This window comes from Podarcis cretensis (genome assembly GCF_951804945.1).
Source record: "Podarcis cretensis genome assembly, chromosome: 12".
NCBI lineage: Eukaryota > Metazoa > Chordata > Lepidosauria > Squamata > Lacertidae > Podarcis > Podarcis cretensis.
Window position 1 is genome coordinate 6,910,285 of NC_137181.1, and position 22,596 is coordinate 6,932,880.

General features: G+C 45.9%; 1 protein-coding gene across 29 annotated transcripts in view; it reads left to right on the forward strand.

Moving 5' to 3' along the window:
• OBSCN (obscurin, cytoskeletal calmodulin and titin-interacting RhoGEF) overlaps nucleotides 1-22,596 on the forward strand; it is a 270,159-nt gene that overhangs the window by 119,272 nt on the left and 128,291 nt on the right. For 27 of the 29 annotated variants that reach the window (XM_079996236.1, XM_079996263.1, XM_079996260.1 and 24 more), the window contains 10 exons: nucleotides 392-658; nucleotides 2,717-2,989; nucleotides 4,896-5,162; nucleotides 6,748-7,014; nucleotides 8,752-9,018; nucleotides 10,593-10,862; nucleotides 12,640-12,906; nucleotides 15,943-16,209; nucleotides 17,570-17,836; nucleotides 20,628-20,900. In XM_079996236.1, coding sequence (XP_079852362.1) covers nucleotides 392-658; nucleotides 2,717-2,989; nucleotides 4,896-5,162; nucleotides 6,748-7,014; nucleotides 8,752-9,018; nucleotides 10,593-10,862; nucleotides 12,640-12,906; nucleotides 15,943-16,209; nucleotides 17,570-17,836; nucleotides 20,628-20,900 — 2,685 coding nt within the window. The remainder of the gene's footprint in view (nucleotides 1-391; nucleotides 659-2,716; nucleotides 2,990-4,895; nucleotides 5,163-6,747; nucleotides 7,015-8,751; nucleotides 9,019-10,592; nucleotides 10,863-12,639; nucleotides 12,907-15,942; nucleotides 16,210-17,569; nucleotides 17,837-20,627; nucleotides 20,901-22,596) is intronic. The other 2 variants (XM_079996261.1, XM_079996242.1) reach the window with 2 other exon arrangements.

Genomic DNA, 22,596 nt, shown 5'->3' on the forward strand with positions numbered 1-22,596 from the left:
GATAAAAGTCCTGATTGACTACTGTTCTTCCCACTGTCCCACCGGGAAAGTTGATACAAACTAAGTATAACTCCTTAAAGCCATCCTATCAAAAGCAAACTTACTAGGGAAAAACCAGGTATTCACCATGGACACTGAAGATGCCCTTACATATGGTTAACGGTAACAGTTCCCCACATTGCAGCAAAATCTCTAATGTTGTGAATGACGCTCTTCTCCATTGTTTCCACCAATTGTTTCTTTCCTCCAAACAGCTTTTTCTTTCTTTTCTTTTTTTGCACATGGAAGGAGCCTCCGCCGGGGTTTCGCCTTCCCGAAACAGTTCCTCATCTTGCACCTACGAGCATTATGGCCCATGTTTTGTCTTCATCTCTTGTTGTTGGCTCCACAGCCCTCAAGCCTGAATTCAAGCAGCGGCTGAAGAATGAGAAAGGGGAAGAAGGTGGGACAGTCAGGCTGCGCTGTGAGGTGACGGTGGTTAAGGCATTGGTGGAATGGAGGAAAGACGGCGTGGTACTTCATCCCGGTCCCAAATACGAAATGAAACAGGAAGGTGCCAAGCATGAGCTAGTTGTTCGCGATTTGGAAACCAAGGACAGTGGAGAATATTCCTGCATCACTGGGGATCAAACCACGTCAGCAAAGCTGGAAGTTAAAGGTAGGAGGCAACGTTCCTGGCAATTGTTGCCATTACAATTTGGCAGTCTAATCCTTTGAGATGGGGTAAGCTCCCGTTGCTCTGTCCCAGCTCCTGCCAACCTAATAATAATAATAATAATAATAATAATAAATTTTTATTTATATCCCGCTCTCCCCAGCCAAAGCCGGGCTCAGATCGGCTAACAACAATAAAAGTAACACAGTTTACATGAAACCACAATCAATTCATTGAAATGCATTCTAAAATCAATTCATTCTAAATTCAATTCAGAATCAAATTAATGGCAACCATTGGGCTAGCAGTTCGAAAGCACGCCAGTGCAAGTAGATAAATAGGTACAGTTGTGGCAGGAAGGTAAATGGCGTTTCTGTGTGCTCTGGTTTCTGTCACAGTGTTCCATTGTGCCAGAAGCAGTTTAGTCCTGCTGACCACATGACCCGTAAAGGTGTCTGTGGACAAACGCCGGCTCCCTCGACCTGAAAGCGAGATGAGCGCCGCAACCCCATAGTCTCCTTTGACTGGACTTAACCGTCCAGGGGTCCTTTACCTTTACCTCTCTTAATTAGGGTTGCCATATTTCAAGAGGTATAAATCGAGACACAAAAAGTTGTTGAGCTTTTTCAGGGCAATTGTCTGATATCCCCTCTGCCAGAGCCCAGGTCACCTGCACCAGAACCTGAACCAGAGTCGCCCCCCCAAACAAAAAAGATAAAAAAATAAAAACCAAAAATCCAGGACATTTTAAATTCCCCTTGGATGGACATGTAGGACCCCCAAAAGAGGACATGTCTGGGAATTCCTAGACATATGGTAACAAGAATGTATAACTCAAAATGCATGGTCCATCGCATTAGACAACGGATACAGGGTAGGCTTTAGCTAGATCATGGAATGGTCCAATTTAATTTTCAAAAAATAGATGCAATGCACGCAATTTAAAAAGTAAGAGAAATGGAAGCTTTATATTCTCCAGATGCTGTTTTCTATGGCATAGTAGTAAATTCTGTGTTCCTTCTTGAATTGTAGAATATTCACAATTACCCCATGGGTTCTCACTCAACTGCTTAGATCTGTGGAAGTGGCACTCTTGCAGACGCCACCTGATACTTGTTCTGCCCTTCCGGAAAACCAGCTCTTTTTGTGTGGCAGCAGCACCCACACTTTGGAACTCCCTGCCTATTGACATTAGGCAACCAGCTTTGATGTACTCTCTTTGGCACCTGCTTACGACATTTTTTATTAGACAAGCTTTTATCTGACTTGAGTCCCGTCAGGGTTATAAATAAATAAATAAATAAATAATATCCAGACATGTAGATTTTGACGCATTATAATCTCTTTTTACAGTGGTACCTTGGGTTACATATGCTTCAGGTTACAGACTCCGCTAACCCAGAAATAGTGTTTCAGGTTAAGAACTTTGCTTCAGGATGAGAACAGAAATCGTGCTCTGGCAGGCAGCGCGACGGCAGCAGGAGGCCCCATTAGCTAAAGTGGTGCTTCAGGTTAAGAACAGTTTCAGGTTAAGAACGGACCTCCGGAACGAATTAAGTCCTTAACCTGAGGTACCACTGTACTGCTAATTATTTTAAAGCATTTTAAATTGTTTTCAACTGCTTTTTCAATTGTTAATTTAAACATTTCTTGTAAATCACTTAGAGGTTTCCCTACACTCAGTCAATATATCAATACAGTGGTACCTCGGGTTACAAACACTTCAGGTTACAGACTCCGCTAATCCGGAAGTAGTACCTCAGCTTAAGAACTTTACCTCAGGATGAGAACAGAAATCGTGTGCCGGCGGTGCAGCGGCAACAGGAGGCCCCATTAGCTAAAGTGGTACCTGAGGTTAAGAACCGTTTCAAGTTATGACTGGACCTCTGGAATGAAAGAAGTTCGTAACCAGAGGTACCACTGTATTTTTTAATAAAAGAAATATGCATGCCTGGCTTGTAGGATAGTTACAGAGAACCAAGCACTGGCTGGATCAAATTGTGATGGTCCACACTATGAGAACTTTGTTCCCTCACTTTCCACCATCGCTGACACTTGCAGGACTTGACATCACCATCATTAGGGGGCTGAAGAACATGGAGGTCTTTGAGGATGAAGATGCGACCTTTGAGTGCAAGGTCTCCCACGACAATGCGAAGGATGTGGAGTGGAAGCTTCAGGAGGCCTCTCTCCAGAGCAATGAGATGAACAAGATCTCCGTCGAAAAAGGCAGGGTCCACATATTGCAACTGAGGAAGGTGACTCTGCAAGATTCAGGCACCGTCACCTTCCGGGTTGGACCATACACCTCCACAGCACAGCTCAAAGTGAAAGGTAATCGCACGAGGGGTGTTGTGACAAAACTACAGTGGTGCCTCGCAAGACGAAATTAATCCGTTCCGTGAGTCTCTTCGTATAGCGGTTTTTTTGTCTTGCGAAGCAAGCCCATTGACAGCTTAGCGGATTAGCGCTATTAGCGGTTTAGCGGCTTTTAGCGGATCAGCTGATAAGCGGCTTAGCGGCTTAGGAAAAGGGGAAAAAAAGGGGAAAAAACCCGCAGGAACTCGCAAGACAATTCGTCTTGTGAAGCATGCCCATAGGAAATTCGTTTTGCGAAGCGCCTCCAAAACAGAAAACCCATTCGTCTAGCGGGTTTTCCGTCTTGCGAGGCATTCGTCTTGCGGGGCACCACTGTACTAGGCAAGCCAACTATGTTACCATATTTTTCGTCCCATAAGACACACCGGACCATAAGGCGCACCTAGTTTTTAGAGGGGGGAATCAAGAAAAAAAATCTTATTCCCCCCCCCCAGCCCCAAAGAGCGCGCAGCCTGTCCGCTTCTCCCAGAGCTGCTGGGGCTGCCGGGGGAAGCCCGGGTTCCCCCCCCCCAAGCCCCAAAGAGCAAAGAAGCCAAGACAGCGAGGGGGAACCATCCCACTGGCTATGTTGGCTTCCTCTTTAGCTGCGCACAACCTCTCCAGCCGGGAGAGGCTGCACGTGGCTAAAGAAGCCATAGCTGCCTCCAGCCTCTCCCTGCCGGAGGGGCTGCGCATGGCTATCCCTGAAGCCTTCTGAGCGCAGCGCAAGTTGCCACTGCACTCCTTAGGCTTCGGGTTCCTTTTGCTGAAACCGGGAGAGCAAGACTCTCCTGGCTTCAGCGAAGGGAACCTGAAGCCTCCGGAACACAGCAGGAACTTGCGCTGTGCTCCGAAGGCTTCAGGCGGCTATCCCTGAAGCCTGGAGAGCAAGAGGGGTCGGTGTGCACCGACCCCTTTCGCTCTCTAGGCTTCAGCGAAAGCAACGCGAAGCCTCCGGAGTGTGGAGGGAGCGCTCCCTCTGCGCTTCGGAGGCTTCGCGTTGCTATCGCTGGAGCCAAGGAGCCTGCATTCGCTCCATAGGACGCACACACATTTCCCCGTAATTTTTGGAGGGGAAAAGTGCGTACTATAGAGCAAAAAATACAGCATATCTTGAGCCTGTCCTTGTGATTGGCAGAAGGGAAAAAAATATATCAATATTTTTAGCAGAATCGGCTTCCGGTTACTGCTGTAAAATGTTGTGAGACAGGAACTCATAATTCCACAAGACAGGCTGCATATGACTAAGGAAAAAGAAACAGATTAGTACATGTGAAAGAAGGGGGAGAAAAATATTTTGTATTCTAATGAGCATTGCGATCACGCAAGGCTGAATGTATTTGTTGTGCAATAAGTTTAAATAAAAGGGATGTGGGTGGTGCTGTGGGTTAAACCACAGAGCCTAGGAGTTGCCGATCAGAAGGTCAGCAGTTCGAATCCCCGCGACGGGGTGAGTTCCCGTTGCTCGGTCCCTGCTCCTGCCAACCTAGCAGTTCAAAAGCACGTCCAAGTGCAAGTAGATAAATAGGTACCGCTCTGGTGGGAAGGTAAACGGCGTTTCCGTGCACTGCTCTGGTTCGCCAGAAGTGGCTTAGTCATTCTGGCCACATGACCCGGAAGCTGTATGCCGGCTCCCTCGGCCAATAAAGCGAGATGAGCGCCCAGAGTCAGCCACGACTGGACCTAATGTCAGGGGTCCCTTTACCTTTACCTTAAGTTTAAATAAAACAGACTAAGAAGAACATGAAATGATTTCTGAAACTGCAAAATTCATCACACGAGCCTGGAACCTGCTTTAAGGCAGTATGAGGCAACTGGGTCATATTTTCTGCTAGCCCCTCTAGCAGTTTTCTAAAACACCATTCATATTTTTTCTTTTTAGCACCACTTCCCACATTTAAAGAGGAGCTGGCCAACAAAGAGTTGCTAGAGGACAGTACGGCCATCTTGAAATGCGAAGTCTCCCAGCCTGGCGTATCGGCGACATGGAAGAAGGGAGCCCAAGTGATTTCTCCAAGTTCCAAGTATGAAATCCATCAAGAAGGAACAGTACTCACCTTAAAGATTTACAATTTAAAACCAGAGGACTCTGGCAAATACACCTGTGACATTGGGAACCAGAAAACCACAGCAACCATCTCCGTTGAAGGTAGGGGTTTTATTAAGTCAACAGGTCCTAGGAGCTGTACCACAAATTAGTCATCCCTGGCTGTCTTTCTTTCTAGACTAAAAGGCCTTAACTGGCCTTGGATGCTAGTTATTATTCTTAACCGTTAACATTCAGGTTATCAGAGCCCTGCGCTGATGAGAGCCTGTCAGCTATAAGCTTTATAAAGGTAAAGGCAAAGGGACCCCTGACCATTAGGTCCAGTCGTGGCCGACTCTGGGGTTGCGGCGCTCATCTCGCTTTACTGGCTGAGGGAGCCAGCGTACAGGTTCCAGGTCATGTGGCCAGCATGACTAAGCCACTTCTGGCGAGCCAGAGCAGCGCACGGAAACGCTGTTTACCTTCCCGCCAGAGTGGTACCTATTTATCTACTTGCACTTTGACGTGCTTTCGTGTTGCTAGGTTGGCAGGAGCAGGGACCAAGCAATGGGAGCTCACCCTGTCACAGGGATTCGAACCGCTGACCTTCTGATCGGCAAGTCCTAGGCTCTGTGGTTTAACCCACAGCGCCACCTGCGCCCCTATAAGCTTTATAGTGTATGAATAAATATAAAAGGCTAGTCAGTGTAAACACATCTACATGTACTAAACTATTAGTACATAGTTTCTGAGAAGCCTCTTCTTACCACTGCATCCTACCCTTGTCATTTAGATCTATGGATGTAGCATAGCTTACCCTGAAGCAACATTGCACTGTGATTTAGGAGCCATTGTGGCGTATTGGTTAGAGTGTTGGACTATGAACTGGGAGACCAGGGTTCAAATCCCCACCCAGCCACAAAGCTCACAGGGTGACCTTAGGCCAGTCACTATTTCTTAGCCTAACCTATCTCACAGGGTTGTTGTGAGGATTAAATGGGGAGGTGGAGAACCATGCACCCATCTTCTTGAGCTCACTGGAAGATAAAGATGGTTTTTGAAAAATACTCAGAGTTGAGTGTGGATTTCATGCTCTTTATTCAGCTCATAGTAGTGAGGAATTGAAGTTTTCCCGAACTGTCTGCTTCATATACATTATTTACACAATCGGCCCCACGTGATTGGCTAATTCCGGGATTCTCCTGTAGGCCAATCAGGTTGAGGATTCACTTCCACCTGGAGTTGGATTGGGTGGCTCCTGCGGACCAATCAGACTGCTGCATTCTGGATCCTATTGTTCTAGGACCAATCAGACTGCTGCAATTTAGATCCTATTCAACTCAGTACATAACAGTTTTTATATTGAAATTTTATGTTGTAAATCACCCTGAGATCTACGAATGATGGGTGTTATACAAATGTAAGAAATAATAATAATATTTCTATAGATGTAATGAAATAAACGAATGCTAGCATGTGCTTCGAGTGGCACCAAGTTGTATAGAATTCACTTCTTCTACAAGTGAAGCAAGGCCCAACATTCTTAGTTTTTTGGCATTTGTTGAAAACTTTTATCGAGAACTTTAGGCTCAAGAGCAACTGCCGGTCTGCCTCTCCTGATCTGTAGCTGATGGTCTGCATTACAAATCCCCAAATAACCATTTGCCTTCAACTCACCATCATCTCATTCCTCCCACATGGTCCTCAGCTCTCCCAGCCCTTTTTGAAGCCCAGCTTGAGAGCCAGGAGGTCGAGGAAGGCTCAGTGGTCAGCCTTCTTGCCAAGCTCTCCAAACCTGACGTGCCTGTGAAGTGGAGCCGAGGCTCAGTCCGACTGCGAGCCAGCGACAAGTACGAGATGAGGCAAAAGGGCTCCACTGTTGAGCTTCTCATTCACAATGCTCAGCCAGAGGACTCTGGGAACTATACCTGTGACTCTGGGGACCAGCAGACCACAGCATCAGTGCTTGTCAAAGGTGAGGAGGAGCACATTTCCTTAAATTTTGCTGCTGCTGCCCTGGTCTTGCAGGGTCTGATTTCTTTCCGCAGGGCCTGTAAGACAGAGTTGTTCTGCCTGGCCTTTGGCTTGGAATCAACTTGATCCCTTCCCCCTCTTTCCTTTTTCCTTTCTCCTTCTGTGATGGAATTCCTATTTGGGGACTTCCCTGGCTTCTTTCAGGCCCACGTAGGACTAGTCTGGATAGCTGGCCTTGATGAAGATTTGACGTTTTCATCCCCAAAAAGTTTTTGATTTGAGTTTCTACTGAAATGAGGCTGCATTTTAATGTTGTGTTTTAATCTTGTTTTTAAGTTGTATTTTAATCAATCGTTTTATACAATTGGCTGGGTATAAATAAAACTTATTATTATTATTATTATTGGAATATCAATGAGCAGACCCTGGAGAGCATATTGTGCCAAGGTTAGCTTGACTGCATTGGCTCCTGGGCTCAGCACAAGGTGATGGTTATTTTCTTTCAAATCCTGAATGGCTTGGGCCACATGTGTACCCTGTCCACCAAAGGAGACATCAGGGTTGGCCTTTGTTGAGGGCAGCCAGTTCCTCTACTGTGGAATTCCCCACCCCGTGGGACTTGCTAGGTTATTCCTTTGCTTAGAGAACTCTGGCAAGGTGTTTTAATAACCAGGGACCCCTAACCAGGGACCCCTGACCATTAGGTCCAGTTGCGGACGACTCTGGGGTTGCGGCGCTCATCTCGCTTTATCGGCTGAGGGAGCCGGTGTACAGCTTCCGGGTCATGTGGCCAGCATGATTAAGCCGCTTCTGGTGAACCAGAGCAGCACATGGAAACGCCATTTACCCTCCCGCCATTTATCTACTTGCACTTGGACGTGCTTTCGAACTGCTAGGTTGGCAGGAGCTGGGACTGAACAACGGGAGCTCACCGCATCACAGGGATTCGAACCGCTCACCTTCTGATCAGCAAGCCCTAGGCTCTGTAGCTTAACCCACAGCGCCACCCGCATCCCTAATAACCAGATACTTTCTCATAAAAGTGCAGGGTCTCCACCTGCTGAATACAACCCAACCAAACTCTTAAGCCATCTCTGTCCCACTGACCCGAATTGGGAGAGTTAAGTTTGGTGATATCAGTGGAACTTAAGTTTAGCTTGGGCTGGATAATTGTACCCCCATGTCCTTCTAGTTTTAAATATCTGGGTCTTTCTTTAAAATGTTCTATACATTTCTATGTGTGTTTTCAATAAATGAAGAAGCAACTGATACATCAGTTAATTCAAATAAATTAGAGGTCTGCAACCAATATTTTGGCTAGTACATTCCAACACACACAGCCTGTGCCTCTACTGTCTCTTGTAACTCTGTCCCTACTCCCCGACATTAATTAATGTTCAACGAACAAACTATGGGCTGGTGAATTCGGAACCACCACTTCCACACATAAGGCAAAAAAACTACCAAAGTGTTACACAATCCACTCCCCTTGGCCTGAAACATTAAATATTCACATTGGAAACCCACCCCATTAATTTTCTCAAGATTATAATTTTTAGTGCAAAAACAATTTCATCTATATGTATAAAACAAAACAAAAAATGACACAAGTAACAAAGTTTAGCTGCCATAAATGTGTTACTTTAGCTGCCCTAAATGTGTTACAGTAGCCTTTGGTTACTGTTATGAACCACCCTGCATCATTTTCTCTGCCTTTCCCATTTCTGTCCTTTTATAGCTTTGCCAGTACTTTTCGTTAACCTGCTTGAGAATCAGGAGGCGGTAGAGGGCGGCACAGTCACCTTGCGCTGCGAGATCTCGAAAGGTGGTGCACCTGTGAAGTGGAAAAAGGATAGGTCCCTCCTGAGGTCCATTGGCAAGTACACCATGAAGCAAGTTGGCACCGTGGTGGAGCTGATTGTTTCTGAGCTGACTGCCGTTGATGTAGGAGTATACAGCTGCGACACAGGAGACCAGGAGACCACTGCTTCACTGCTGGTGAATGGTAAGGCCTCAGATGTTCTTTTGGAGAATCATAGAATTGTTGGAAGGGACCTCGAGGGTCATCTAAGTTCTAACCCTCTGCAATGCAGGAATCTCAGCTGAAGCGACCATGACAGGTGACCATCCAACCTCTGCTTCAAAACCTCCAAGGAAGGAGCGTCCACCACCTTCTGAAGGAATCTGTTCCGCTCTCAAACAGTTCTTACTGTCAGAATTTTCCCCCCTGATGTTTAGTAACTTTCTTGTAACTTGAATCCATTGGTTCGAGTCCTGCCCCTCCAAAGCAGGAGAAAACAAGCTTTCTCCATCTTCCACGAGACAGCCCTTGAGTTATTTGAAGATGGCTATCACATCTCCTCTTAGTCTCCTAGAGATGATGACTTATTCGTCACTTGCTGACATATCTTGGTAGTGCCTTCTCGGTAGTGGCACCCGCCCTGTGGAACTGCCTCCCACCAGATGTCAAAGAGAAAAACAACTACCAGACTTTTAGAAGACATCTGAAGGCAACCCTGTTTAAGGAAGCTTTTAATGTTTAATAGACTATTGTATTTTAATATTCTGTTGAAACCCGCCCAGAGTGGCTGGGGAAACCCAGCCAGATGGGTGGGGTATAAATAATAAATTATTATTATTATAATATTAATATTGGTTGCTTGCTATGCAAAAAGCCTCTAAGTAGCTTACAAAACTTTAGAGACACAGAGCGTAACATAAAATCGAAAAGGGAAAAGAAGAACAAGGCATTCTTTAAAATGCATGCTCTTAATTTGGCAATGCAGTTCCCTAACCATGTAATTTGTTCAAAAATACATCTACTAGGGTCAAGCATGGTGAAAATAACATGCAAAATTTGATTACATTTGTGGAATGGCTTTTGCAGATACATGTAAAGCAGACAAAATTACATACAAAATGTATCTATTAGGAGAAATTCACATTAAAATGCTGCTTTAATATCACAAGAACCTTTTTAAAAAGCACAAACTAAAGAGGAGAACTGAACTTAAGATGGGAAATGTAATGTACTCAATGGTCAGTACCTCCTGAGTTTGAGTCTGGACTAAGGATTCTGAGCTTCTGTGTTCTGATTCGATACATGATGTCCAGTCACAGAATATTTCAGGATTTGGGCCTCTGCCATTGGCCCTTGAACTCTGAGTCGTGATTCGCAGCTTGGAGGTTTAGATAGCCAATCATGTTGGGAGTGGGAGTGGCCCAGGCTTTCAGGAATATATATAAGCAATTGTTTCCCCCCTCTTTCCCAGTTATGTAGTTTAATAAATGTTCTTGCTGTGTCTTGCCTCACGGGAACCTACCTACTTTTCAGGAAAAATGAGAAAGTGATAATGAAATAGACAGATTCACCCATTCCTATTGTTTCCATGGGTTCTTTTTTCAGTTTTAATGGCAAAGGGGTGCACTAAACAGCCAAGTTGTGGTTATTCATCTGTTTCCTGCAGCTGATGAATATTAGAGACCACATTTAACAGGTGCTTGTGAATAGTGTAGCAAGAGATATGGAAAGAAAAAAGGAACTGGGGAAAAAAATATATCTTTCTGCTTTAATTTTAGAAGCGCCAGCCACCATAGTGGAGGCACTGAAAGATATCACCTTGTATGAAAACGAAGATGCCGTGTTCCAGTGCAAGGTCTCTCGGGAGAAGGCAAAGGACGTGGAATGGAGTCTGAGCGGGGTGCCTCTCCAGTCCAACGAAATGAACGAGATTGAGGTTCTAGGGAAAGTTCACACGCTCACCCTCCGGAAGGTGACACTCGAAGACTCCGGCTCCGTCACTTTCAAAGTGGGACAGAATTCTTCTGAGGCCCAGCTGACCGTGCAGCGTAAGTGAGCTAACTCTTTGTAGGGGGATCTATGTTATTGACCCTCAAACTGTTCCACCGTTTTTCTGTAAATGAGGCCCAGAAAATTGAGCAGCACAGGTAAGCCAGTCCTTTAGAGGGAGAGCTCTCCCCAGTGGCGTAGCGTGGGTTGTCAGCACCCGGGGCAAGGCAAGTAATTTGCGCCCCCTAACCCTAACCCCCAGATGTTGCGCCTGGTGTGACCGGCCCCCCCTGCACCCCCCACGCTACGCCACTGGCTCTCCCTTCTGTCAAAATAATCTGGATCCTGCAATACCCTGTTGTGTCTGTCAGAAGAAACTTAGCTCTGTTGATCAAAAAATGTGCTTGTCTACTCAAATCACAGATCTTTGTATTCTAAGTGCAAACCCTGGGGTTCCTTTGAGGTGAATATTGGGGGTGAGAAGCAGCGATGCAAGGTCCCAGGACTACTGTGCTTAAGTGAGGCTACTTTAATGATTTTATCTAATGAAACCTCTGTGGGTAGTGATGTTTTTTAAGAATTATTTTAATGATTATTGTGTGTATGTGTGTGTGTATTTGGTTGCATTATTTTGTACATACTGTATTTTTCTGTGTATAAGACGATGCTTTTTTCTAAAAAAATTAGACAAAAATTGGGTGTCGTCTTATACATGGATAGTGAATGCAGAAAGGGGACGTGCGATTAATGGCAGCAGCAAGCAGGAGATTGGCAGCCGTGATTGGGCAGGTGGTTGGTGGCTGTGGCAAGGCCTGCTGGCAATTGGCTGTGGCTGTAGCAATTGGGCAGGCGATTGGCGGCTGTGGCGAGGCAGGCAGGCGATTGGCAGCTGCGGGAAGTGGGCAGGTGGGCTGTTGGTGGCAGCGAGGGGGCAGACAATTGGCAGCGGGGGTGTGTGCCATCGGCAGTGGCTGTGGCAAGCGATTGGCAGTGGCGGGCAGGCGGGTGAGCGATTGGCAGAAGTGGCCTCCCTCACCACCCCCCCAAAAAGCTAAACAACTTATTTTCTTAATTTTGGGTTTAAAAAAATAGGGGTTATCTTATACATGGGGTGTGTGTTATACCCGGAAAAATATGTTATTTTACAAATAGAGAGATTTGGGAAATAAATATATTTATTTCCCAAATCTCTCTATTTTAAAAATATGTACAAAACAATGCAACCAAACAAAATAATCATTACAGCACCCACAGAGGATTGATTAGGTAAAAGGTTTTACAGCCAGGGAAGATGTCCTAATTAGATGTTGGACAGTGTGAGTCCTCTATTATTTTTTGCAGAAAAAATATCCCCCCCCCCCCGGGAATAGTGCAAAAGTAATTAATTTTTTTCTGCTTGCTGAACAATTAAGCAGCCCATCGGGGGATGAAGCCCTTCTCACTGTGTCACAGTTCTCTGAAATAATGGTATGTGATAACCCCTGGCGGGACATTCTCAATAGTGGCACCCGTATTTTAGAATGACCACCCTTATCGGCACCATTGGTATCTATGGTAATGGAATTTTGACACCAGGTAAAAGCATGATTATTCATCCAAGCATTTGACTAAAGTGGTACCCCTCGTTTATCTGAAGTGGTTATATTAGTATCTTACTGGCTTAAGTTGCATTTAAACGAATATTGTTTTATTGTATTTCAATGCTGTTCCTCACTCTGAGGCTGCATTAAGAATGAAACATGGGTTCAAATTGTATTTGTTTGTGTGTACACACACACACACACATATGTATATACATACCATTCCAGCAAAGGCTTTGTTTTCCCCTCTGTACAGCTGCTCCAGTAATCTTCATAAAGCAGCTGGAGAATATGGAAGTAGATGAGAACGCCACAGCTATCTTCCGCTGTGACCTATCCAAACCCAATGTCCGTGTGGAATGGAAGAAGGGTTCGTCCACAGTCCAGCCCAGCCAGAAGATTGAAATTAAAGTAGAAGGAACTGCCCACAGTTTGATCATCCGTACCGCGATCCCTGAAGATTCAGGAGAATACAGCTGTAGTACAGCCGACAGGAAGACCACAGCTAGATTAAAGGTTAAAGGTGAGAACCTCTCTTTGGAGTTTATGACTAACAGGCGTGGGGAACCTTTTTTTGCTCCATGGAGCAGATCTTTATTAGGATTGGGCCAAATTTAACAGGTGGGTGGGACTGTCCACCTGTCAATCATCTGAGGACAAAATGGCATTGGGTGATTTAGTGCTCTGAAATCCTGAAGCATCTCACTTCTAAGCAGCTCACAGAAATGTGAGGAAGAAGCCTTGATTTTTAAAGGGGGTTCAGTGAAAATCCTTTTGCCACCAGGAAGGAGTTTGGCCTGAACTCCCTGAAAAAGCTAAGTTTTGTTACAGCAGTGAGTACAGTACAAAACCTTTCCTGATCAGGGATAAGTGCACCCAATTATTATCTCTGCAGTCTTTACAACCCTGGACAGCATTGGGGTTTTTTTTTTTTCTTTTCCCTGGCCGTGCAGCTCCCAAACCACACACACAGACCATTAACTTATGGTCTCTGTGTGTGGTTTGGGAGCTGCACAGCCAGGGAAAAAACAATGCTGTCAAGGGTTGTAAAGACTGCAGAGAGAATAACTGGGTGCACTCTTCCCACCTTGAATCAAATCTATGCTTCCAGGTGCCATAAGAAAGCTGCAGAGATAGTGCAGGATAGTGCGCACCCCAGAAATGATCTCTTTCAGCTTCTGCCTTCTGGAAGAAGGTACAGGGTTATAAAGGCCAGGACTAGCCGTCTGAGAAACAGTTTCTACGCAAATGCAATTCTGGTTCTAAATGTAGCATAAGGGGTCTCTATAGTATAGCGTATTTTAAAATGGGTTTTCAGAGTTTTTAGGGTTTTTTGAATGTTTTATGTAGTTTTTTAATTTCATTGTTCTGCATGAGACAATGACAATAAAGATATCGTATCTCTGTATTGAATCTTGCCAGACTGAGCTGATGATGGGGAGCTGAATTCCTCTGCATTGACTGTGTGCGCCAGTTCCCTATAGGGAACTCTTGCATGCAACCAGCACAGGATTGGACCCCATATCCTTCCCATCAGCTGAGAATCTGGTCTCATGAGCCAAACTGGAACCCCTGGCGGGCAAAAATTAACCCACGGGCCAGAGGTTGCCCACCTCTGCTTCAGTGTAACAGCATAAAAGTATGAAGTTGTCCTCAGGTTGCTGGGAGAAATGAAAATAATAATTGTGAATTATATTGTACAAAGGAAAGCACTACTGAAAATGATTACAGTAACTTTTATGCCTGGACTCTGGGCTCACCAAACCCTTTATGATTTCCCTTGAAGTTCCTCAGATATCTTGCCTGCAGACAAACCACAAAATTCATAGCAAATTTTGCCTCGATCGCAATCTGGCTGCAACTGAGGAATGTTCAGGTCTCTCCCCAGAATTTTATTCTAATTTTACAACAACGCTTTAGGCTTCTTCTGAAAGCCTGCAGGTGCTTTGCCTGGGAAAGACCCTCCAGGCCGGTATCAAATTTCAGCTTAGACAATTTTTGGGGGGGTGGCATCATGACTTTTGGAGGTTGCTCCAGACAGCTTTTCCCTTTAAGCTAGTCTTTTACAGAGATGGGAAGAAAGAGAGTAACCGTTATGTTTTGTACTTATGTGTAGTAGGGCTTTAGGGGTGTTGAGAGCATTTCATAGAATCATAGAATCATAGAATCATAGAGTTGGAAGAGACCACAAGGGCCATCGAGTCCCACCCCCTGCCAAGCAGGAAACACCATCAGAGCACTCCTGACATATGGTTGTCAAGCCTCTGCTTAAAGACCTCCAAAGAAGGAGACTCCACCACACTCCTTGGCAGCAAATTCCACTGTCGAACAGCTCTTGCTGTCAGGAAGTTCTTCCTAATGTTTAGGTGGAATCTTCTTTCTTGTAGTTTGGATCCATTGCTCCGTGTCCACTTCTCTGGAGCAGCATTTGGCCCAAGGGTTCTTGACTGAGCACACACCCCTTTTGAATCTCAAAGTGCTAGTGCAATCGGGGCATTTATTTATCCCTATATTGCATTTATATAGCTTGCCCCATGAGATATGTTTTCTAGGCAGCCCCAAAAGCCATCACTTATATAACCTAAGAACAGCTATGGCAAATGCTATTAAAAACAGAAGGTAAAGGTAAAGGGATCCCTGACCATTAGGTCCAGTCGTGACCGACTCTGGGGTTGCGGCGCTCATCTTGCTTTATTGGCCGAGGGAGCCGGCGTACAGCTTCCGGGTCATGTGGCCAGCATGACTAAGCCGCTTCTGGCGAACCAGAGCAACGCACGGAAATGCCGTTTACCTTCCCGCCGGAGCAGTACCTATTTATCTACTTGTACTTTGACGTGATTTTGAACTGCTAGGTGGGCAGGAGCAGCGACCGAGCAATGGGAGCTCACCCCATTGCAGGGACGCAGGTGGCGCTGTGGGTTAAAGCCTCAGCGCCTAGGGCTTGCCGATCGAAAGGTCGGCGGTTCGAATCCCTGCTGCGGGGTGCGCTCCCGCTGCTCGGTCCCAGCGCCTGCCAACCTAGCAGTTCGAAAGCACCTCCGGGTGCAAGTAGATAAATAGGGACCGCTTACCAGCGGGAAGGTAAACGGCGTTTCCATGTGCGGCTCTGGCTCTGGCCAGAGCAGCGATGTCACGCTGGCCACGTGACCCGGAAGTGTCTCCGGACAGCGCTGGCCCCTGGCCTCTTAAGTGAGATGGGCGCACAACCCCAGAGTCTGTCAAGACTGGCCCGTACGGGCAGGGGTACCTTTACCTTTTACCTACTTTGACGTGATTTTGAACTGCTAGGTGGGCAGGAGCAGCGACCGAGCAATGGGAGCTCACCCCATTGCAGGATTCGAACCGCCAACCTTCTGATTGGCAAGTCCTAGGCTCTGTGGTTTAACCCACAGTGCCACCTGCATCCCATTAAAAACAGAAACACATCAACAAATCATTTTTTTAAAAAAATGAAACTCGACTGCTGTTCCTATTCTGAGCCAGAAGGAGGCATGATTAAGAAAGAGTATTTTGATCATAATGGATACGAGTTCTCTTTAGTGTGTGCATTGCCTTCCAGCTCTCCCTGTCCTTTTCAAACGTGGTCTCCAAAACAAAGAGGTTGAGATGGGGAACACGGTGTCTTTGCGCTGTGAGCTGTCCAAGCCTTTGGCCCCGGTGGCTTGGAAGAAAGGGAAAGTGGTGCTGCTGTCAAGCGACAAGTATGTGCTCAGGCAGGAAGGGAACTTTGCAGAGCTCCTCATCTATGATGTGGAAGCTCAGGATGCTGGGGAATACACCTGCAGTTCAGGAGACCAGCAGACAACAGCCACAGTGAAAGTCAAAGGTAGGATAAGCTTGGACTCGTTCCCAGTCCTTCTGTATGCTTGCCTTTGTGGCCTGGAGGCGGTCTGCATTTTTTAATCAATCGTTCCACTCCAGAGATGTAACAAGTGTTTGTCTTGCATCACTGCCATCATTGGTAGGAATGGTAGGAAAGCTACAGTGGGAGCGTATCCTGCAGGGAGAAGGCTACTGACTCACAGAAAAATGGCCAGAATAGTGCCTGTACATGTTGCCTCATATCCTAGTTTCTACAAATGCTATATATATAGAGAGAGAGAGAGACCGTGAGAAAAAGAACATACAAAATCTACAATGTAAAATCAGGAAAAACAAGCAGGAAAACTTATAAAGGTAAAGGGACCCCTGACCATTAGGTCCAGTCGTGACCGACTCTGGGGTTGCGGCGCTCATCTTGCTTTATTGGCCGAGGGAGCAGGCATACAGCTTCCGGGTCATGTGGCCAGCATGACTAAGCCGCTTCTGGCGAACCAGAGCAGCGCACGGAAACGCCGTTTACCTTCCCACTGGAGCGGTACCTATTTATCTACTTGCACTTTGACATGCTTTCGAACTGCTAGGTTGGCAGGAGCAGGGACTGAGCAACGGGAGCTCACCCCGTCGTGGGGATTTGAACCGCCGACCTTCTGACTGGCAAGTCCTAGGCTCTGTGGTTTAACCCACAGCGCCACCCGTGTAGTACTTATAAAGGTACTAACAACCAAATGTGGGACAGCAGAAAGAAAAAAAAAAGTGAAAACTGGGACTCTGTAGGGTTATGATTCATTGGGAGGGGGCTGGCAACTGTCCCCTTGCCCCCTCCTGGCGCCCCCTTCCGCTGCCGCCTACAGACCAATTCTGCCATGTCTGTGGCTAACGGCTGGTGTAACAATTTCATTTTCCATATGAATGAAACTCTGGGAAAACCTTTTAGCATACTCCGATTAAAACTTGGAACAACTGCCAGAAGCTAGATAATTGTTTGACCACAGGTACCTCATTCCTTACCTTCTTCTCCCAGTCTTAACAACCTCTGGGATCTTAGTATGGATTTTGAAATCAGTGGTAGCTGGGCAGTGCTCATAATCCAGTGGGCACAACCAGAATTGGCCATCCCACACCCTGTTTTTAAATATATACCCATATACCTTTACCTATCTCATCTCTGACATTGTTGCCATAGATGGCATCACTCCAAAGTCCAACAGAAGCTGGTGTGGGCGCATCTTCCCAGAGTTCCTTATGCTACATTAATTAAAGCCGTGATCTATGACCACAAATCTTTCTCAGTCCACTTGAGCGTCCACGCCCTCCGTTTTGATAGGATTAGGGTTATCACTGCCCTGATCTTCTCTTCCCTGCAGTTCTGCCAGTGCTCTTCAAAGAAGAATTGCAGAATGTGGAATCAGAAGCCGGTGGAAAGGCCGTCCTGCGCTGCGAGATCTCAAAACCCGACGCTCCTGTGGAGTGGAGGAAAGGAGCCATCGTACTTCAGTCTACTGCCAAGTATGAGATGCGGCAGAGAGGCACAACTATTGAGCTGATCATTCACAATCTGGAGCCCGAAGATTGTGGCCCCTACACTTGTAGCACAGGAGACGAGCTGTCGACAGGCTCCGTTTATGTACAAGGTGCGTTCACCATAATACAGCTGGATTTTGTAACCCAAAACTTACACATACCATATGGCGGTGCAAAACCACACTGCTTCCAGAGCAGCACATTCACCCAACACCAAAGCATATGGGCTGAGACACAGTATTGTAATTCTGTGCGTAAAGTGGTTTGGTGGTGCTTTGCTTAAATCCCTGAGTCTAGAATTTAGAATTTATTATTTATACCCCACCCATCTGGCTGGGTTTCCCCAGCCACTCTGGGCAGCTTCCAACAGAGTATTAAAATACAGTGGTCTGTTAAACATTAAAAGCTTCCCTAAAGAGGGCTGCCTTCAGATGTCTTCTAAAAGTCAGGTAGTTGTTCTTCTCTTTGATATCTGGTGGGAGGGCATTCCACAGGGCGGGTGCCACTAGCGAGAAGGCCCTCTGCCTGGTTCCCTGTAACTTGGCTTCTCGCAGTGAGGGAACCGCCAGAAGGCCCTCGGAGCTGGACCTCAGCGTCCGGGCAGAACGATGGGGGTGGAGACACTCCTTCAGGTATACTGGGCCGAGGCCATTTAGGGTTTTAAAGCTCAACACTTTGAATCGTGCTTGGAAACGTACTGGGAGCCAATGTAGGTCTTTCAAGACCGGTGTTATATGGTCTCGGCGGCTGCTCCCAGTCACCAGTCTAGCTGCCTCATTCTGGATTAGTTGTAGTTTCCAGGTCACCTTCAAAGGTAGCCCCACGTAGCGCGCATTGCAGTAGTCCAAGCGGGAGATAACCAGAGCATGCACCACTCTGGCGAGGCAGTCTGCGGGCAGATAGGGTCTCAGCCTGCATACCAGATGGAGCTGGTAAACAGCTGCCCTGGACACAGAATTGACCTGTGCCTCCAAGGACAGCTGTGAGTCCAGAATGACTCCTAGGCTGTGCACCTGGTCCTTCAGGGGCACAGTTACCCCATTCAGGACCAGGGAATCCCCCACACCCACCCGCCCCCTGTCCCCCAAGAACAGTACTTCTGTCTTGTCAAGATTCAACCTCAATCTGTTAGCCGCCATCCATCCTCCAACTGCCTCCAGACACTCACACAGGACCTTCACCGCCTTCACTGGTTCTGATTTGAAAGAGAGGTAGAGCTGGTTCACACACGTATTCACATCGCTTTTATCTCTCTCTACCTGGCTACTCAGCAAGTGATGCTGTTCGGTTGGGTGTGTCCTAGCTTCGTTGACATGCATTAATGTGAGGTGCTATGAAAGTTCTGTCTACGGCTCTCGATGTGTGAGATCTCATTCACACATGCAAGTTTCTGTCACAATGCTTCGCTCATTGAGTAACAAACCTGTATGTGTGAACGACACATGCATAGTCCCAGGTGTATGAAAGCAGTAGTCACTGACACTCTCTACTGGCAGAACATTTCAAGCATATTTAAGCCAAAAAGCCAGAGCTCTCCTTTTAGTTTACTACTAGGCATCATTTTATGCTTCATGATACTCATGTGAATGGTCTCCTGGCAATTGGAGGTTGTGATTAGGAGTTTTTTTGAGGGAGGGGGAGAGGAGAAGGGACTGTATAGCCTATTTGCTTCCTGCCATTTTCCCATTCAAAATCAACTCACACCTGGCTGCTTTCTCACCTGTGGGAGAGAAGTTACAAGGCCCCTGTGCCTTTTCCCCTGCAGGGAGAAAAGCTGCAGAGAAGTGTGATTTTGAGTGGGTAACAGTGGAAGGAGAAAGGGTTAAGTATGCCATGCACAGCATGAAAATAACAGCTTCCTACAGCTACTTTTCAGCTTGTTTCAAGAAACTGTTTATGCATCTCCCACAATTACCATCTGGCTTGGTTCCAAGAAACCGTCAAAAGGTTTTTACAAATGTACATTGGGATGAATAGTTGAGCACTCATTCTCTTATCATTTGAGGAAGGTTTTGTTGTGTATCTAAGCCATGCCTATCAAAGGCGACACCCGAGAGAGTTGGCACATCTACCTCGTTTGCATATCAGGGTGCAATATTATGACAAAAAGTATCAATTGCTTGATTGTGTGAAAGCAAAACCCCATCTGTCTTGTTTAAGTTTGGGGCAGATTAGCTTCCTTATACAGTCATAGAATAAAAGAATTGTAGTGTTGGAAAGGACCCCAAAACTCATCTCATCCACCCCCTGCAATGCAGAAATCTCAACTAAAGCTTCCCTGACAGATGGCCATCCAACCTCTGCTTAAAAACCTTCAAGGAAGCATGTTAGAAAGTTAGTCAATGTTAAAAATCCGTGTTAACTGATCTCTACAATCTCATAGATGCCATGGTGTTGTCCTATGAATGCATGCCCTGTACCTACCAAAATGGTGGATTCCCCTATCTGTTCCATCTTAACATGATGGAGGGTCCAGCAAGTTGAATTTTCTTGAAGTTCTGGCGCAGGCTTGTGGTATTTTGATGCCAACATTAGACCAAATTACAGCTCACCAACGTCTTGGTTGTACCTAGTTTCCAAAGTATTTTTAAGAATGTGATCAGTTGCAATCATAGCAGGTCATTCTCAAAGACCACTATCCCATGGCAACATCACAAGTGGGCATGGCAGGAGGTGCCAACACGTAACCATTTCTCCAGGATAAATGAGTTCCGACCATTGGCCTTGAGTGTGTCTATGTGTAATTGTGATATGTTCTTCAGTATCAATCTTGATTGCTAGGTTTGTAAGTCCCTTAATGATGTTCGTCTCTTAAGTGGTGGGTGTTGTCAGTTTCATAAAAGCCGGTATGTTTACACATGTGTTCTCCCTTGGTATGCATTCTCTTACTTTGTTACGCAGAAGAGGAAGTGCAGATAGTTTCTGGTTTAAAGAACACGGACGTCTTTGCGGGCGAATCAGCCACTTTCACTTGCGAGCTCTCGCGCCCGGGCATGCAAAACGTACAGTGGTGGCTGGACGGATCTCCCCTCCAAAGCAGCCCCGTGAATGAAATCTCTGTGCAAGATGGGAAAGTGTATACTTTGACCCTAAAGGACCTGGGGCCCAATGATTCAGGAATTGTGACCTTCAGAGCGGGCCCCCTCATTTCCTCCGCTAAATTATTAATCAAAGGTATTTTGGCTTTGGATGCAGTTGCCCAACGGGCCACCCCACAAACCACGCTGCTTACGCTTCTGGCTTCAGGTGGCCTTAACAACTTTCTGCAAAATGGCTACTGGAAGGCATGCATTAACCAGTAAGCACCATCTTACAAGCTTATCCGCCGGCCTCTTACAAGATGTTCCACTGCAGGTGTTCTTTCCAGTACTAGTTCATGATAAGGTGAACAGAGAGACAACGGAGGTAGCTCCCAAAGCCTTCCATGGGCCAGGAGAAAAGTATGAACCCCCTTTTAAGCTCCAAGTTGTTTGCAGACTCTCATAAGCATAGCGTAGACAGCTAGGCAGAAAGATACTGCTTGAAAAGGGAATTAAAATGTGAGATTTTCAGAGGTGAACGCTGGCAGTGTACATATTGAATTAGAAATTTTCTTGCAAAAGACACATCCATATAACCAAAACAGGTGCAACATTGCTTACTGGGGCAAATGATCCTTAATAAGAATATACGAAACCCGCCCTGTTCGTCTTACCAGCCCCAGTCTTGGAAACATGGGGAAATTATTATTTTTATGCCACTCTTCATATGAATGTCCCAGGGTGGTTTACAATATATTCCACAGTGTGTCTCAGATGCCCTTGCTTTTAGGAACTGCTGCTGGAAGTTACATGCACTTCCGAATCACAGCTGTCAACGTTTCCCTTTTTTTAAGGGGAATTCCCTTATTCCGAATAGGATTCCTCACAAGAAAAGGGAAAAGTTGACAGCTATGTTCTGAATGTGCATCCAGCTGCAGCTGCTGCCCTCCAGTTTAATTTGGGGTGGAAATTTGGGGGGCTTGTATAAGTGTTTGCATAGTGAGCCCCCAAACATTTCCCCCTCATGCTGAAATTGGAACTGGACAAAGGGTTATGGTTACTAGTTCTAAATATTTCACTCCCACTGAGGTTTATGGCTGTAAACACTAGGAAAGTTGACACCTCTCTCTTGCACATGAACCACCTTGGTCCTTAAGGCTATGGCTGCTACCTGTAGGGAACGTGACGAAGGTTGCAGAAGTTGAGCGGTTGTGTGTCTCAGTTCAACAATCCCACTGGAATTCGTTTATAGTCAGAAATCACGTAGAGTTCCTGTGAAATCATAGGCAGCTTCCCAAGATATTTTCAGAGAATAATCAGCTTGAACAAGCAGTAAAGTAATTCCCTTTATTATACCAAATTGTGTTGATGTAAGAGAACCCAGGCTTTCAAGTTACACTGCATTCTTCATTCATCAAGCAAAATAGGTAGAAAGGGATAGATCCAGTTTGAAATAAGAACAATACATGAAGAATCCAAGGGTGGCACCATGCTTAATTCACCAGGAAAATAAAATACTAGTGAAATTCTAACCATGCTTACGTTAATGCCCTTAACAGACACTTCCTTTATGTTTCAGCTGGTAATGCTATCTCTGTGCTTTTTGCCTTTTCTCTTTATATCAGCCTGTCTTTTCTGTCCAGGCCAGATCTTCCCAGAAGATGTCAGGAGGATATTATTTCCTTCTCATTCACTATTTTCCAACAATAAACAGGCTTACATGTGCACAAATGATGCTTATTTGGTGATGCACTGGTCCCTCTGTGGAACTCACAACATTACAATTCTAGTTTGGTTTTTGTGCATTAATGTAAGCTGTTGCATCTTAGTCCAATTCCGGCACCATTCCA